The 17,481-nt window shown below is 40.4% G+C and overlaps 2 protein-coding genes across 8 annotated transcripts in view; one reads left to right on the forward strand and one right to left on the reverse strand.

The window, feature by feature from the left end:
* Positions 1–13,832, forward strand: part of ZDHHC20 (zDHHC palmitoyltransferase 20) — a 48,370-nt gene extending 34,538 nt beyond the window's left edge. For 2 of the 5 annotated variants that reach the window (XM_074816032.1, XM_074816030.1), the window contains 7 exons: positions 96–131; positions 1,259–1,391; positions 3,002–3,128; positions 4,416–4,505; positions 5,673–5,788; positions 6,185–6,259; positions 8,477–13,832. In XM_074816032.1, the coding sequence (XP_074672133.1) occupies positions 96–131; positions 1,259–1,391; positions 3,002–3,128; positions 4,416–4,505; positions 5,673–5,788; positions 6,185–6,222 (540 nt within the window). In that variant the 3' untranslated portion in view covers positions 6,223–6,259; positions 8,477–13,832. The remainder of the gene's footprint in view (positions 1–95; positions 132–1,258; positions 1,392–3,001; positions 3,129–4,415; positions 4,506–5,672; positions 5,789–6,184; positions 6,260–8,476) is intronic. The other 3 variants (XM_074816033.1, XM_074816031.1, XR_012622104.1) reach the window with 2 other exon arrangements.
* Positions 13,833–14,576: 744 nt separating this feature from the next.
* MRPL57 (mitochondrial ribosomal protein L57) lies at positions 14,577–17,427 on the reverse strand. 3 transcript variants are annotated; one of them, XM_074816035.1, is made up of 2 exons: positions 17,350–17,427; positions 14,577–15,053 (listed from the first exon to the last, which is right to left on the reverse strand). In XM_074816035.1, the coding sequence occupies exon 2, from the start codon at positions 15,046–15,048 to the stop codon at positions 14,737–14,739; it is 312 nt and encodes a 103-aa protein (XP_074672136.1). In that variant the 5' UTR covers positions 15,049–15,053; positions 17,350–17,427; the 3' UTR covers positions 14,577–14,736. The 3 variants fall into 3 exon arrangements, with proteins under 3 accessions (XP_074672136.1, XP_074672137.1, XP_074672135.1); XM_074816036.1 differs by having other exon boundaries at positions 17,222–17,358; XM_074816034.1 differs by lacking the exon at positions 17,350–17,427 and adding an exon at positions 16,866–17,194.
* Between the last annotated feature and the right edge of the window lie 54 nt (positions 17,428–17,481).

Raw genomic sequence — 17,481 nt, forward strand, 5'->3', positions numbered from 1 at the left:
CAACCATTTTGTTCTTAACAAAGCCTGTGCTGTTTTCAAACACTTCATCTTAACATAATACTAGTGTTTAATAAATTGTCTTTATTTGCGCAAAGCTTTGCCACAGGAAAGCTGCAGAGAATTGTCCAAAGGTAAAATCCAATATTGCTGTAATTATTTAAATACTGTTCCTACTATAATTTTTCTAATCCAGTCACTCATGGTAGCTATTTACACCATCACAGAAGGAAGGAGACTTGTAATCTGTTGCCTATAAATATAGGCAGTGAACAGGGGTATAGATATATCTATGTGCACTTGATCTTAATTGAAATGTGTTTTAGTCTAAAAAAAAATCAGCCTTAGATAAGTGGGTATACTGAATGAGCTAATGGAAAAAGTAATGGCAATAATGCTAACTAAACAGCTGAATAAAAATAGCCTCTCTGCTTTTATAGTGCTGTTAAAGGTCAACAACTTAAAAGTACTGTGATTTTGAGGATATAGAACTAGAATAGTATTGTTACAAATCCCATTGACCTCTTGAAAGTGCAAGCCTGAAAATAGCTGGGGTTGGGGGTGGAATCAACTATCTGATATGGGTGGGAGGTTATTTTTTATATGGTGGTTGTACTGAAATTGTTCTTTTTCATGTAGATCTTCTGATGAATCACTTCTGCATGGCCAGACTTGGCAAATTTGTTTTGCTGGGTACATGCTGGTTGTTGCCTATATCTTAGAGATCATCAAAAATTGAAGATCTGTCCCAGGTCTTGTCTAGGAGTTGTTCAGTCTTGGAAACATAGTATGACAGCCATTTCCCTTTTATGTTCCTTACACCGGTTCAAAAGTGGGTTCAGTATTATTACTTTGCCAGGAAAGGGTTTGGACATTTTTGTTGTATTTTCTTCCCTTCAAAGAAAGTGATTTTGGATGTGTTTTCTCTGTGTCTCTCTGCCTGTGGCTGCACAGTTAACATTTTTAGTACAGGAATTTTTTTTCCCTGCCCCCTACTGTGCATTTAAAAACTAACAGATGAACATATGCATTCATGCTACTAAACTTAGGTGGAAAGGGTACCCATCAGCTTTAAATGCTGTTGTATACCGGTTTAACATGACATGAAAGGAAAGCTGGGCTTGTGCTTTTTTTTCCTTTGTGAAAAGTGAGGTGAAAGACCTATAGCAGAATGGGCGTGGCAGAAAAATATTTAGCGACAATACTACATTAGCTGCTAAAAAATGTTAATGTATTAATCTCTTTTTCTCTTTCTCCCCAGAATGAATTGCAAAATACTCATGCAAAATTCCACGTACTATTCCTTTTCTTTGTGGCAGCCATGTTCTTCATCAGCATACTGTCACTCTTCAGCTACCACTGCTGGCTAGTTGGCAAAAACAGATCAACCATAGGTCAGTCAACTGGAATATGGAACTGTTCCTTGTCCAGAAAACCAACAAGTCAATGAGAATGTGAGGCCTACAGGATATGCTGTCACATATAAATGGGATTTTTAAATATTGTCCAATAATAAGCATATTTGGTGACAGTAGTTAAAGATAAAACATATGGGAAAATGAAGCATATGTAGGGGTCCTCTGCTGGAGCCAAACATTCAGATTCGTGATGAATGTCAATTTCTTTTGTTCGTATTTTTGAGATCTCTGAGGCACTGTGTGGTTTTGTTGTGTTTTTATATAGTGTTAAGTATGTAACACAATTACTACTTGCAATTACCCTGTTGTTCCAATACTTTGAGTAGCTGGGTGGCCCCAGCCAAGGTAAAGGCTCTACTATATATGAACATACTACATTTTGAAGTAGATCCAAAAGAGTATTCTTAAATCCTGTCAAATAAAATGGACCTCACTATTAGGAAGTGGCTTGTAAAGGCAGTGTGATAAAAATGGAACACTGATGCACATTCCCTAAATAATAAAGGAGATTTCTATGCCTAAATGTTTTAAATGGCATTAACCAGCATAAGCAAGTTACATGCATTAGTTAAAATATCTGAAGTTCTTGCTAAAGCATTTTTGAAAGTGTTTTTTACAGCGTGGGGCGGGGGACAGAGACTGGTGGGTATTTCCACAACTAAGTCAAAATCTTATACCTTTCAATGAAACTACATTTCTATCCTCAAAAATAAGTGGGTTGATTAAAAGTGAAGTAATTTTCAGCTTGCTAGAATTTTTTGATGGAGGAGAAGGGAATTTTTTTGATTGCTTGACAGGAGGGTTGTTTGACTCCTTTTTCTTTTGACATATCTACAGCTAAGGAATATTTGCAGTCTCTTTTTTAGCTTTGAAGAAAATTTTAGCATATTTCTTGCCCAAAAGTCAGTCATAATTGGCAACACAGCCAGTACTTTATTTACTTTCTAGATCATGATTGTAAAAAGACCTGCTGTTGGTATGGGGAGAGCAGTGAGTCCTCTTGGTTCTTGGCCAAGGGTGTAACTGCACTGACTAGAAAAATGGTAGTGGTTTGCTACAGTTGTGGTGTGTCTGTGTTTCTAATGTAATAAATCTCATCTTCAATACCACGGGATGCTCTTAATTCAACTTCAGACCTTGGCAAAAGTGGAAAAAAATAGCCTGTATGGGTTTAGGTCCAGTAGTGCTTATGGTGAATTGCTTCTAGAAGAGGAAGTCTTCTGCTCAAAGAAGGCTTCACAAGCCAGACAGAGCACTAACCATCAGTGAATAAGGGATGTGGTATCTTTGGCACACTGATGGTACTTAGCTGTTTCAGACCTTGTGTTAAATGTAAAGAGAGAAAGATGACTGTTCTCCTTATGCGACTTTCTTACCTTTAATTTCTAATTCTGTCATTAACCCTATGATTTTTTTTTTTTTAATGCTGCCTGATTACTTGAGATTACTTTTTTTTCCCCATAATACACATCTGGATCGTCTCAGCTTGCCTGACACTATTTTCACCATAGAGAAGTTTGAATCTGTTTATTCATCTTCCCTGACTCCTTATCACTTTATAGATATTGCATGGTTTTCTTTTACAGAAACATTCCGCGCACCCACATTTCGAAATGGCCCTGATAAAAATGGCTTTTCCCTTGGATGCAGCAAAAATCTGAGGGAAGTTTTTGGAGATGAAAAGAAGTATTGGCTACTCCCTATCTTTACCAGGTATTCAGTCTGAATGGGAATGAATTGGGGAATAAATTGATTTCATGACTCTCTCCTTGCTTCCCCTTCTCCTAAAAAAATAAGGCACATCTGAAAAGCCAGTTTGTAAATCCTGCACAATGAATATTGGTGTGAGGAAAATGTGCAAGAGAAAACTGAGCAAACTGTGCAGAGTTTTCATTCAAAGACAGGGCCTCATTGACAAGGGCCTTCTAAATATGGAAGTTTGGAAAGCTTTGAGAAGTGTATTTCAAAAATTGTACACCTTTTGGTGGTGGTATTAGTGTCTCATTATAGAGCAGAAATCAGCAACTCAGAGGACATCCAAATGCTTGAACTTCAGCTGCACTGAAATAACATCAGTTTAAAAACATCCCCTCTTACCCCTGAAAACACTTGACAGCTTTCCTTTCGCTGTAGATGACAGTTTTGGTATTGAAAGGTGCCTGAGAAAGTGCATGTAAATAAGCAGCAGTGTAAAAAAAAAATTCTGATGCAGTGCAAAATCCTGGTTTTAAAGTTTCAGCTGAGCCAGTGTTAGGGAGTTACAGTCAAGCGTCAGACAAGCTTGATGAAGCAAAACTGACCTGCTGCACATTCCCACCACTCCCAAAAGTCTGTAGAACAAAGTAGGAGCTGTGTTTCAACACTGCTTTTTGGGGGTTGTGTATCAATTTAAAATGTTGGTGAACCCATTTGTGAAGCTTGAGGTCTGGTAGCAAACAGCAGAGGTAATAACAAGACCTTAAGTTGCCTCAGCTGTTTTCTCAACTACCATGACTTTTCGTGTGATTAAAGACAGAAGCTATAGTGGAGATGGATCAGTCTGGTTTGCCACCACATTTTATCCTGAATAAACTTGCTTTCGCAGGAGGCTTAGCTCACCTCAAAATGATGGGCAGAGGGGAAAGTATGACCACCGGAATATTATTTATGCTACAGAGTCTGGGGTTGTAAATACCGGATAGTCTGACTACATGTGCATGGTGGTTTGGGGGAAGACTAGGACTACAGTCTACAGAAACACAGCGATGTTTCTGAAATACATAGACTCGTGCTGTGCTCAGCAATCCATACTGAGTGATATGGTGGAAATCATTTTGAGCTCCGAGATGTAATTAACTGATCATCTGGTTTAGTGGTGGCACTGCCTTGCTCAACTCTGAAATTCCACACTGCATTCAAGTGATTGATTCGAGCCTGTAGTGTTTGCCTTTTGCATGGGTACTTGTTCAGTTCATTGACGTCAACTACAAACAGTGATTTGAATCTTTGTTTCTGGTTTAGTTTGGGCGATGGTTGTAATTTTCCAACTCGTTTGGTGATTATGGATCCAGAGCAACTTACTGTCTCAAGCCAAAATGAACCTGCCAAAAGGTACCTATAGCATTTAAGATTCTCATTTTGTACTGCTCTGTACTTCATCTGGAGATAAAATTGTTTCAAAGCTATTTTTTAAATTTTTTTTATACTTATTGTCATGTTCAGAGTGAGTTTGCAAGTCTTCAGAGAAGGATAGCATGGATCAAGACAAAAAATGGTGCTGCTTAATGCAGAAAGGCTGTTTCTTGATTTTGACCTATAGCAAGAGGATATGGCTTTAAGGAAACAGTAATACAGAAAGTAAGAGAGCTTACTGGCTCTTAACAACAATCAAAAAAGTCCTAGGGAAGACTGAATAATGTCCATGGGGGGAAAAAAAAAGTTTTAAGATATTTTTTTGAATGAGAGAAAGGTAAGGTATATATATTATTTGTATTTCACCTCCTCCAGCATGCTTAAACAAGGGATACTGAGACACAGTTTGCAAGAGAGGTAGATCACTGTGGCTATTGCTGGGTTTTAGCACTGGAGGGGTTTTATCTCGTTACTTTTTATCCCTCCAAATTTGCATGTGTTGTATCTTCAGTGTATTTTCAGGAAGCCTGCTTTAGATTCAAAGACATAGGAGTATGTGAAACTTCTGGGGGTGTTTACATTTGCCATTTGAGAAGTCATCTTTATAGTTCAGTGAATATGTAGCTGAAGGTTGTTGCCAACAGCAGTCACATGAGTTATGAAGGCATTAGGGGGGGATTCAAAGGGAAGACTGAGAAGTTTTTTCCAGTGCAACATAACTTGTGGAATTTCACAAGAGCAGGACCCTTGTGCAAACAGCAGAGTATTCTTTTGCATTAGGAAAATGTCCAGCAGAAGACTGTAGCATTTACTAATGGGATAAGACAGCATTAGGTGCTTCCAGACAGTACTGGTAGGTTGTCTTTTTAACTGTGTGGCAGCAGCATTGTATCAGTATGCCATTTCTTGTCTATCAATCTGCTTTTTTCCATCAGAACTGTGAGTGGCCTGTGTCAGGTAAGGCTTTAGACTGATGACTGGAACAAGCCTGTAGGAGAACTACAGTTAGGGGCAGGGGCCATTTTTAGTTTGCAGTGTAGGTTTTTTTTTTTGCTTTGCTCTTAAGTAACTTCACTACTCTAGGAATGTCTGAAATAAGCAGCTACTGCTATTACAGAATTCCTGTTGACTTTGCTTACTTTTCAGCTCTGGAGCCAATCAGTCCTTTCCTACTCGACCACTCAGTGAATCACAAAATCGATTGCTAGCCAGTGACAGTCAGTGGGTGGAAAGTGGCCCTGAAGAGGAAAATGTTAAATCAGGTAGCCTGCACCGTAACACTGATGATACTGTGGTTTTGTTTGTGGTGGGTTTTTCCATTTATTTTTTTTTTTAGGCCTAATAAGTCCTTAGGAATTGGTTGGAGTCAAGTAGAAGAGAATTTGTACTGTAGAATCAAGTCAGCATGTTTGTAAGTTAAGGCTAACTTGTGTCTCATGCTCTGCTCCAAACTGAGTTATTACACTAAGGTAATGGATAGATAATTCTTACTTCTGCACTTCCCGTTCTGAGATTTTTCAATCTTTTTACATTTGATTAGGGGGAGGAAAATATTTTTCTAAAACATAACATGATAAATGTGCTTTCTGGTTTGAAGTCTTTGCTATTTGTTGTGCAAATCTGCGAAAACACATAATGGAGATTCTCTCACATTTTAGGTGCAAAAAAGCATATTATAAGTTCGTTGGAAAGCTGATCTCAGCTTACTAACCAACCATCTCAGTGAGAAACAGGTAAGACCAACATAATTGATGGCCATTTCTGTATATGTATGAGTAGTACAACTAAAGTAGACATTTTGAAGTCAAAAGTCACTAGTCACAGAATGCAGAGGAGTCCTCTGATGTTGGATGAGTAATAGAAAAGTCTAAATAAAATTCAGAATGACTGTCCAGAAGACAAGAATGGGAGTAATGCTGTAGTGCAGGAAACATGGGCTGGCTAGATCTGAGATGAGTCAGACTAATCTTGTAATTTAGATTGAAGTGGGTAGTGCTGGCTTTGTTACCTGACCAAGGAAAAGAATCTAACCTGCTGAACAGGCAACTTCAGGATGAAGTGCTGTCTTGAGGAAGCATTGTTCTTAAGGAACAGCTCCTTAACTGACTTAATCGCATATTGTGGGCTGTACTCTTTAAGAAGCTGTGTGCGCACAAGGGAGGAAGGTCAATAGGTAAATATAGTTGTCTGCTTACGGACTGCTTCGTCACACTTGGAATTGACAGTGATCTTTTACGCAAGAGCTCTGCACGCACTTTGCATTTAGGAAATACAGTGAGTGCTGCTGCATATATGAAAACTTTTCTTGGTGTATTTCCAGTGACTAAATTAGACTTCTTTTATGTTGACTTCATATTGTGGTGAGCTTATAAGCCCCCATTGAATTTTTCTCTCTGGAAGAGAAACAAATCTTATTTGGACAACTAACAACCATAGATGCTGAGGGCTGAATCATTCAACCTCCTTGGCTTTTTCTTACTTTTTTTTTTTTTTTCTTTTACCTTCAGAAAAAAATGGGAGACAGAACTTGCAAGGAATTCCCATTTTCTTTGGAAAGAAAACACAGTATTTGAGTTCTGTGAGCTCAGTAATTTTAGGATCACTTCTTTTATTTTTAATAAGCCTTCTGACTTAGAATCATGGGGGGAGGGCATTACTTTGTTTTCAAGAAAAAAAATCTGCCTAAAGGTCTTTGTTGGGGATGGTGGTATGCTTGAACTGATGTTGGTCTGACTGCTTAGTGCAAACTCCTACAAAACCAAAATTAGTTAGTGGTACTTACAAAAAAACTACTCAACCATGAGAACCCACTAATAATGAGTTTTCCCTTTGCAACTTTTCTTAACACTTTTATATAAATGTGCAAATGAATGTCCCAAGCAAGGGACTCCTTTCAGCTTCTAGCTATATAAAAAGTAATCTCATCTAAACGGGTTACTAAGGCTTCTCTATTCTTCATAGAAAGGAATAGATACCTTCTGAAAGCAGTTCATCCCAGGAACCTTTGATAGGGTATTATAGGAAGGTCGTAATCTTTCTTTCCACTGACCTAGAGAGGGAGCATAAGTGACTGGTTTAAGCTAGACAATTAACTGGTAATAGTTTGGGATTAATTTCCTTTCTATCCTCACTCTCTTCCTAAAGCAAGGCCAAATTTAATAAAGGAAGATTGTGTACTTTGTGTCATACTTGCCCAGGCTTCTGAAGTTTTAAAACTTGTATAAATAAATAGTGCATAATTGCATTGAACACAAAAGCATTTTGGTATGTGTTATCTCAAATAATGGTTAACTCAGTAGCCCAATGTTTCGGCCATTCTGAGTTCAGTTGGATTGATCACAGTTTCTGTAGGCCAGGGTTAATTCCAGTCTCCCTGCAACTGTAAGCAACTATGCAATAGCTGTGAGATCCAACATATGTTCCATGCACTTTCATATACCCTGTAACAGACTGATAGTTGTATTTTTCAATTTTATGCCTATAACACACAGCAGAATCAAAGTCATGGCTGACAAGTAAAATCCCCAGATTATTCTAGAGAAAAGAGCATGATTTGCAAACGGTGGCCGATCCCCCAGCCAGCAGTTCCCCAGCCTTGCCTAGGCAAATAACGTTTGTGTCCCCATAGCTATCAATTTAATTCAAAATGAATGAGCAATTCTTGTCAATCAGGGATCCAAGAGACTTTAGCCACAGGTCAGTGGTGATGGATTGATGTTCCTAGTGCAGATAATCTTCTAAAACATAAGTAGTTTAAAACAAAAAAAACCAAACCAGAAACACCCATACCTCCCAGAAGCCTCATGATGAGTTGAAGTTACCTTAACTGCTGTCCTGAATCAGGAGTCTGTAAATCACGTTACCTAGCTGGCATTCTTGTAATGCACTATGATCTGGTTTTTTCAAAGCTAATGATGTAATTCCACTAATTACCTTTTTTATTTCACTAGGTTTCTGCAACACATTTTGTGCTTGAATATTACTTAATTTTGTTTGGAAGAAATTGATCAGTAAAATAGAACATGAACATTTTAGGAAGAGACAAGAAATTCAAGTTTCTGCACAGTACAGTGGATTCTTGTAAGCACTATTGCAGAGCAGGGAAGTTAAGACAGATGCCTTAAGATTCTTAATGTGCATTTATGCAACACTGAATTACATACTGCTACCAAAGGGCCAAATCCTGAAGTGCCCTGCTTGGATGCACAAGGTCCAGAGTGGGAACTATGCATTTCTGTTATGCTGCAGTGGTGCGGGTAGATTGCAGAGACTCCTACCTCCCCACAGGCAAACTTCACACCTTAGGCACTGCAGAAGTCACTTCCGTAGCAGGTCTCCAGGGTACAGAAAGAAAGAAGAAAGGAAAAGGGAAGGAAAAAAAAAAATCAACATAAGAGTGTGGCGGGTGAGTCTGAAGTGCGACTATACATAGTTCAGCACCAGGTGATGCAGAAGGGACTGGATGATGTCTTCTTCCCTTTTCCCATTAACCAGTCTACCCTGTGATCATAGTTCTCCAAGTCTTTCAGGCCTGAGGATTCCTTCTACTAGCTGTGCTTTGGAGCAAGGCAATGCCAACAACAGAAAAGCCTTTTACTTGGGTGTCGCTTTTTTGCTATAGGATTGAGCCCCCTCTTCATTTTAACTTGATATATAACCACATCAAGAACAGAGCTCAAAGAAGCAAACTCATTTTTTAGTTGAAAAAACAATTGTCTATCAGTATACAAAGAAAAGCCAATCCAAAAAGGAATTAACATTTGTTACATTTTCTGTTAATGTCTGCAGTGTTCTGTATGAGGCAGTAACAAAATGGTAAAGTACCCCTGAGAAAAACATCATTGCAGTTGTGTGTTGTTAGAAAATGGAACTGGAAGAGTACTGCTTTTTCTGTGGGACTCTTGATGGTTTATAAATACTGGTTTATACCTTTGTTTTATCTTTTTAATAAAGGCACAAGTTTTTATTGGTTCTAAAATACCATTTAAACAAATCTCAAGTACATATGACAAAATCAGTGTTGGATCATAAATCTGTGTTAACACCCTGAAATTTGTATGCTTTAGTCTGCCACCTTCAAGTCCAGTTTAAGTGATGCTGAAATTGCTAAAAATTGAGTGCTTTGTGCAGTGATGTACCTGTTCACAAAAGGCAAAATGTGTTTCCTGTGTGAGGAACAAAGTCCATCCTAAGCTCAAGACCTACAGCAAACAACATGGGGTTTTTTCCCCCCTCACTCCTCTATGGAGAAGACTTCTAAATCATCTTTGGGTGGTATTGGAATTTTGCACCTGGAAAAAGTGACAAATACTATTTTCCTGTCTGTAACTTTTCTGATGTTCAGCTGATGCTGATTACAAATAGACATGAGTCCTTTTGATACAGACTGAAGGTAGTAGCCAAGTTGATGATTTGGACTGAAAGAACCTGTTTAGTTTCTTTCCCAGACTGATTGCTACTTAAGTCAAATATGTTTATGATGGAGACACTAAGGTACCAAGTATACTGTAAGGTTTAAAACAAGTATTTTTTGTCTTTGGAAAGAATAAATTTTTCTTAGATACTCATCTTCTAGAACAAGAGCACTTTGAGAACCTGTGAACATGATTTGGTCACTGTTGGATGTTCTTGAGACAGACGGTCCAAACTTGCATGTTTTATAAATGTTGCAGAATGTTTCTTCAAACTTCGTACAAGAAATTCTGCATTTGCTAATTTCAAAACTTACAAAACCATTTGCTACACATTAAGCTGAAAGGTTTAGCTTTTTCTTCTTAAATGTCAAGTGAAAAGTGCTCATCTGGATATAAGCTCTCAGCAGTACTGCACCAGCCAAAGTTCTTGGGGAAGACAACAGAGACAGAGAAGGCTGCAAGTTCAAATGGCTTGTTCTGAATACCAGAATTTGCAGCCCCAAACACTGGTGTAATGGAGGGCCCAGGGTGTCACCTGGATTTTACTGCAGCAGATTACAGCTGAGATAACACATACATGCACAGACATCATCTAGTAGAACTATACGCAAAATCTGTCTCTCTAATATGGTAAGTATCACTGATTCAGCAATATGGTCTCTGCTCCCTTCCCACCCTCCCAAATGCTTGATACACCCCCATATGAATGTATATATACTGTAGGCTAACATCAGCATAACTTGTTTGATTTCTTAAGTTAGGATAGTTAATCTACAGGAAAAACTGCAAGTAAACAGACTGGGCCAAGTCCATGTGTGTTCTCTAGCAAGTGCTGGTCTTCTGAAACCAGTTCTTTGTATATCTGATGGACATTTTTATGGCTTTTCATAAAGAGCTGATGTTTCTGACATCTTTATGCAGATCACAGGTACATTTTGGCCCAGATTTTTCTCACTTTTCAGATGAGAAAAGAACAGTGTGCTTAGGATACTCTTTGAGGCCAGAGTTCCTGTTGGTGTAAAAGCAGGCATTACTGAAGTCACTTTGGCAAATATGAAATGCAGTAAAGCGATTAAAATATGATTCTTCCAAATTCACCACCCCCAATGTGGCCCCCCCCCTTTTTTTTTTTTTTTACCCCTGGGGAACTGGTTACTAAAAGAAACCCCAGACTGATACAGAGAACTTAATTCCTCTAAGGGAAGTGTATTGATGAACTCTTAAGGGCACACCAGGGCCCGTGCACTGAAGAGCTGAAAACTTCCAGTTAATGCAGTGAGAAGACCAGCCCTACCTGTTCAGGAGGTCAGAAGGGAGATGGATCCTGAGAAAACAACTGTTTATGTTGTACATGCTGGTTCTATGCTTTAACCTACTCTGTATCAGCAAGTCCTGAAAATACCTGTCACTAAAAATAACAGCCCTTAAGCTTTTAGATGCATCAAAATAGTTACTATTGCAAGCCATAAATAGTATTGTAGTTACTGTAGGATAGTTGACATTGGCTGCAATTAGAAACTATGCTTCAGTATTTCTTACTGCTTTTTTTCTTTAAAAAAAAAAATCCACATCACGCATACAAAATGACATTAAACTCCCACTGTGAGGACAGAAGCCTGACATAGAGCACAATTTCAGTGTGATTTCTCCTTGAGATTTCTGAAATGTCTTGAGATGATAAACCTATCCCTGTGAAGATGAGGCAGGGAGATCCATAAATAGAAAATACTTAACACTACACAGCTAATACAGTTGGGTGTTTTTCTTACAATTATTTATTCACAGAGTGTACAACATACACATTGCTGTTCCTACCAAAGGCCTGTTACGGGAAGAGGGCAGGAAGAGGTGTAAGTTTCTCTCACAATGGACTTCCTACAGCATTATCCTGAGATTGCAATGTCACAAGTTAGATGCATCATAAGCCTTTGATTAAAAGCTTCCACTTTAAATATTCAGAGGGTTATTTTAGAGGGAGTTTGAGCACTTCTGTTTTTAGTGGTTTGAGTACAACTGATGGTAACATTTTTGTTAAAGCTGCCCCTTGAGTGTGAAATTCGCAGGTACCAAGCTACTTTTTGTATGCTCTTCTTAGAAACTGGTCCTGTTCTCCTGAGTTGCCTAGAGTTTTCAGGTACACTTTCTTCCCTCGTTTGATCTTGTGTGGCTCTTCGGTATTGTAAGTAATCTTTTGTGGTTTGGAGGTTTTGGTTAAGTTGAATACCATTTGATACACACTCAAAAGAATTTCTTGGTCTAAAGTATGGCCCGGTTGTAGCTCACCAGAGCCCCAAGAGGAAGAAAGCAGCGTTTGCAGCAACATTTGTGTCTGGCAGATTGGACCAGGGATGCATTGACTCTGATAATCAGAGACTAACCGGACTGATCTGCCTAGAACTGGAGCACTGACTGACCATATTTATTAAAAATTAAAAAAAAAATACACCCAACACCCACAACTTTGAGCTTCATAGTGTATGTTCTTTGAGGACACAGTCTAAAATTGTATATAATAGGGTTCAGGTGTGCACTTAGAGAGGCTCCAAATAGCAGCTACTTGTAATTCCATGCAGATCAAGAACACGTCTTTCACAATACCTAAAAAATAGCTAAGCATGCAACATCAGAGGCTCTTCTATCCCTAAATGGCACCAAAGAGAGCAGCTGCATATAAAGTGATTTGTTATAATACTGAACACATTTACTACACTCATTTCTATCAATTTATTTTGTATATATAGACAGCTTTTTATATGCATTTTTCTTAATTACATAACTCATGAAATGTAATGGAGCTGCAAGTTGTAGTTAGTTTTAATGCTGATTAAAACTGGTGTTTGGCTTTGTTTTCTGCAGCAATTACTTGAATCTTGTTTCCATTAGGTAGTGAAGTCTGATGTTTACAGAATCGCTTGCATTGTTTTGGGGGGGTTTCCCCATCTTTCTTCCCATCCCCTGCCCTAAGAAACAGAGAGCACGTGCTCAGCGGTCAAGCAGATGTGCTGGGGATGAAGTATTGAGATCACCTTTATCAGCACCAAAGCATTAACGGTGACATGCAGATTCCCTTCTGTTTATGTTGCTTACCTGACAACTTACATGCTTAGCATGTTCCTCTCTGATTGCTCCTGTCCCTTAACCAATTGCTATCAGCTTTATTGTGAGAAACTTAAATCTTTCTGAACTTCAATTTACAATCATAAAACTACCACAGAAATAGGCAGCATTCCTGCTGTTAAAAATCAGCCCCCTCTCCCTGTCCCCTTTTTAACTTAGATGAACTAAACACCCCTGGGTGCTCTCTGCAATTATTTTTGTATTTGCCAGCAAGGGTCATCAACATTTGCACTAATCACAATGTCCTAGCTGTTCTACTTCCACATAGTTATTTTTTAATTGTGCTGCCTAAACTTGTAACAAGCTGTATTTGAGGTGAAGTGTAAAAGATGTATGTAATAACGACACAGTTATTGTATTTTTTTGTATGTTACAGATAGGACTAGTCCTATGCACAGAGAAAACATGTTGCCATTTATAGTTTAATACTTGAAGTAACTTTTTAAAATGGGATTTTATAAATTAATTAAATACAAAATCATATTGCTTTGCCTGAAAGTTCCTTCACATTTTAATTGTATTGTGCAATTTTCCCATGTGTATACTTTTCCATAAATGTTATCTTAAGCCATTTATAACCATGGAAAGTACATTCAAGATTTTGTACATCAGTGTTCAGACCTGTTCATACTTCTCTGAAGTACAGTTCATGTTTAACTAAAAAAGTTGTACTATTTTAGGCCTCTTTTCCAAAGTGATAAAATATGGACTTGACACTTGAATCCAACAGTGAATGAAACATCAATGTAATAAAAGTGTGTGAAAGAAGCTGAAAGCTGCATAGCTGTAGCGTGTGTGTATTAGATCACTGAGAAAAACTGGCTACCTGGGAAACATTTTGTAATTGTTCCAGTTTTAACATTCCAGCTGCAACAAACCTAAGATTACACTCACTCTTGGCACACCTTCCAGGTCACTTGGTCTTGAGAGGGGAAATAAAAAAACCTCTGACTTGTGGCTGACGATATTCCTTCAGGACACTAAACATGACTTAGAAATCAGATTGCCACTCAAAGAGCAATCATATGTGTTCCTTTTAGATTAGAAATAATCTCTGTAAGAGGGCAGTAACACCCAAGTTGACAGGACAACGACACTTGCATTTAAGTTCATCAGTTCTTTCCAGAAAGTTTTAAAAAAACAGAACATTTTACTACCTTCCTTGAGTTCCAGCCTCATACACCTAGCTTTGTAATGCTTCATCTTGGTCCTTGCATGCCCGGTGAAGTGAGCACTACGTAAGTATTGTCCGTTGTGCCTCAAGTATTGATGTGTACAGAAGTATCACTTCAGAAGGGAGAGTGACCTGTAAGAGCCACCTGGTCAGTACCAGCAGATCATCCCTTTCAAGGGAGCGTACACTGAAACTGTACGTCTACTTCACATCGTCATCATCATCCCACTTGGTAACTCACACTGTCTTACGCAAAACCCCTGAAGAACAGAAGGCAGGCAGAGGGCAGAGAGCCACAGAAAGAATTGTCTTTTTCTAGACATAAGAATAACAAAACATACACTGTTCTGTAGGACTACTTTTAATGTAAGATTTTGTCTACCATAGCAAAGTCTCATTTATCATCTACCCTTACTATATTGAATTACAAAACGACCATAATGGGTACAACAGCAGATCCCATGGTAGTGCATAATACATGCCAAATATAAACAGGCCGTATTATTCAAAAAGTCCACTTTTTCGACACATTTAAGTGATTTAAATGATCGCTGATATATCTGTGCTCAGGAAACTTGGCTTTCTTCAGGCGTCTGAAAGCTTCCCATTTTGCACGTCTCTCTTCTGTGTTATGTTTGTACTCCTGTTGCCGTGTCAGGTAAGGTCGACTCAGCCAATATTCATTCTCTGCTTCAATTTCCAACCTTCGGATCATTGCTTGCTTCATTGGCAGGGTAACCACTCTTGGTCGCCTGTACTTTCCAATCCATTGTTTTCCAGGAATTCTCTTTCGGAGTAAAACTGTTGTTAAAAACATTGTGCCTCAAAATATAAACAAAAATAGGAAATGCTAATTACCTTAGGGACAAAAATTTAAAATTCAACAAGAATAATTAGAAACTTATCACACACTCCGCTGCCTCTTAGCTGGCTGTTTTGAAGTTTGCAGTTCAGAACTTGATATTCACAACCAACCATTATGTACAGTAGACAGTACAGTGACAGACATATTAGAAACTTAAGACCAGAAAAGGGAAATGGAAATCTTTATTTGGCTAAATAGTGCACTCAGAATCACAGAATTGTCTAGGTTGGAAAAGACCTTGAAGATCATCCAGTCCAACCATCAACCCAACATTAACAGTTCCCAACTACACCATATCCCTCAGCGCTAAGTCGACCCGACTCTTAAACACCTCCAGGGATGGGGACTCCACCACCTCCCTGGGCAGCCCATTCCAACACCTAACAACCCGTTCTGTAAAGAAATGCTTCCTAATATCTAGTCTAAATCTTCCCTGGCGCAACTTGAGGCCATTACCTCTTGTCTTATTGCTTATTACTTGGTTAAAGAGGCTCATCCCCAGCTCTCTGCAACCTCCTTTCAGGTAGTTGTAGAGGGCGATGAGGTCTCCCCTCAGCCTCCTCTTCTCCAGACTAAACAACCCCAGTTCCCTCAGCCGCTCCTCGTACGACATGTGCTCCAGACCCTGCACCAGCTTTGTTGCCCTTCTCTGGACACGCTCGAGTAATTCAATGTCCTTTTTGTAGTGAGGGGCCCAAAACTGAACACAGTAATCGAGGTGCGGCCTCACCAGTGCCAAGTACAGGGGTAAGATCACTTCCCTGTCCCTGCTGGCCACGCTATTTCTGATACAAGCCAGGATGCCATTGGCCTTCTTGGCCACCTGGGCACACTGCTGGCTCATGTTCAGCCGGCTGTCAATCAACACCCCCAGGTCCCTCTCTGACTGGCAGCTCTCCAGCCACTCCTCCCCAAGCCTGTAGCGCTGCTGGGGGTTGTTGTGACCCAAGTGCAGCACCCGGCATTTGGCCTTATTGAAACTCCTACAGTTGGCCTGAGCCCATCGCTCCAGCCTGTCCAGGTCTCTCTGCAGAGCCTCCCTACCCTCGAGCAGATCAACACTCCCACCCAACTTGGTGTCATCTGCAAACTTACTGAGGGTGCACTCGATTCCCTCGTCTAGATCATCAATAAAGATGTTAAACAGGAGTGGCCCCAAAACCGAGCCCTGAGGGACACCACTCGTGACCGGCCGCCAACTGGATTTAACTCCGTTCACCACAACTCTTTGGACCCCGGCCATCCAGCTCAGTTATCCTTACATGGAGATTAAAGCATGTCCTCCATAAATTATTTATGAAAAATCCAGTCCCAAATACTATTAAACAAAGAATTCACTTTATTCATTCTTTCTTCAATTAGCTAACTGTGCTGTCAAAACAGGGAGTATTTCCAGGTCTATCTTCTAGATCCAGATCTGGCCTTTCCTCAGTATTAAGTTTTGAACTACAGTCTGTCCATAAACCTATTAATATACAATTACCTAGTCTTGTATTTTAACTATGGAAATCTGGTTTGTAGGGAAGAACAACACCCTATATTAGACCAACTAGCGTATGTAGAAAGCATGAATACGGTTTCTGACACAATACACAGGTGTAACAAAGAAGCAAAAGAGACCAAGCCACGTGCTCTTTATTAACCTATTAGTCCTAAACACGCCTAGCTCCTAGGTCTCTCATTACATGGTATTTTCATCCATAAACCAGCCAAGCGCTTTAACATAGCATATACGAGCCCTACTCCTGAGAAAAGCCGCCCCGCCATACCCCATTCCCATCGTGCAACGGCATGCTGATGTTCCACTCCCCAAGCGTTTACAAGTGAAGCTGTGGTGCTTCGCGGGGACATGGCTGCCTCAGTCTCCGGTTCCCCTCCCGGCAGGGCAAGGCAGGGCAGAGCTGCCCGTCTCCACGGCAGTGCCGGCTCCTCGCCCTCAGGCCTGCGTCCGTTGCAGCCGAGACAGGAATCGAGGCCGACGCGCGACGCGACACGGCTGCCCGCGGGGCTCTCCAGTGCCACAGGAGCCACGCGGGCCGCCAGACACCCGCCAGCTCTAGGCGGGGCTCGGCCCGCACAGCGGAGCGCGGCTGCCTGGGGAGAAGGATTCCCTGCCCGTTCTTACCTGCCGGTTTAGGGCCAGGCCAGCCCGAGTAAGACCGCAGCCAGCCCGCCAAGAGACGCACCGCGAGAGACCGCAGCAGCGCTCTGCGCCCTGTAAGTACCGAAGCCCTCCCCTCCGCCCTTACTCACCGACACCGGTGACGGCTCCAGCCCCCTCCGCGGGAAGCAAGATGGCGGCGGGCGGCCGTGCGCGGCCCGTCTCGCGAGAGCTCGCGGCGGGCGGGCGGGGCCTGGCAGCGCCAATGGGGCGCGCGCTACCCA

The sequence above is a fragment of the Strix aluco genome, chromosome 2 (genome assembly GCF_031877795.1).
Source record: "Strix aluco isolate bStrAlu1 chromosome 2, bStrAlu1.hap1, whole genome shotgun sequence".
Lineage (NCBI taxonomy): Eukaryota > Metazoa > Chordata > Aves > Strigiformes > Strigidae > Strix > Strix aluco.

Coding starts and splice junctions, on each gene's coding strand:
- MRPL57 (XM_074816034.1), bottom strand. CDS start 16,947: ATGTCCCCGCGAAGCACCACAGCTTCACTTGTAAACGCTTGGGGAGTG. Junction 15,054..16,865: donor CGTTGCACGATGGGAATGGG/GTATGGCGGGGC, acceptor TTATATTTTGAG/GCACAATGTTTTTAACAACA.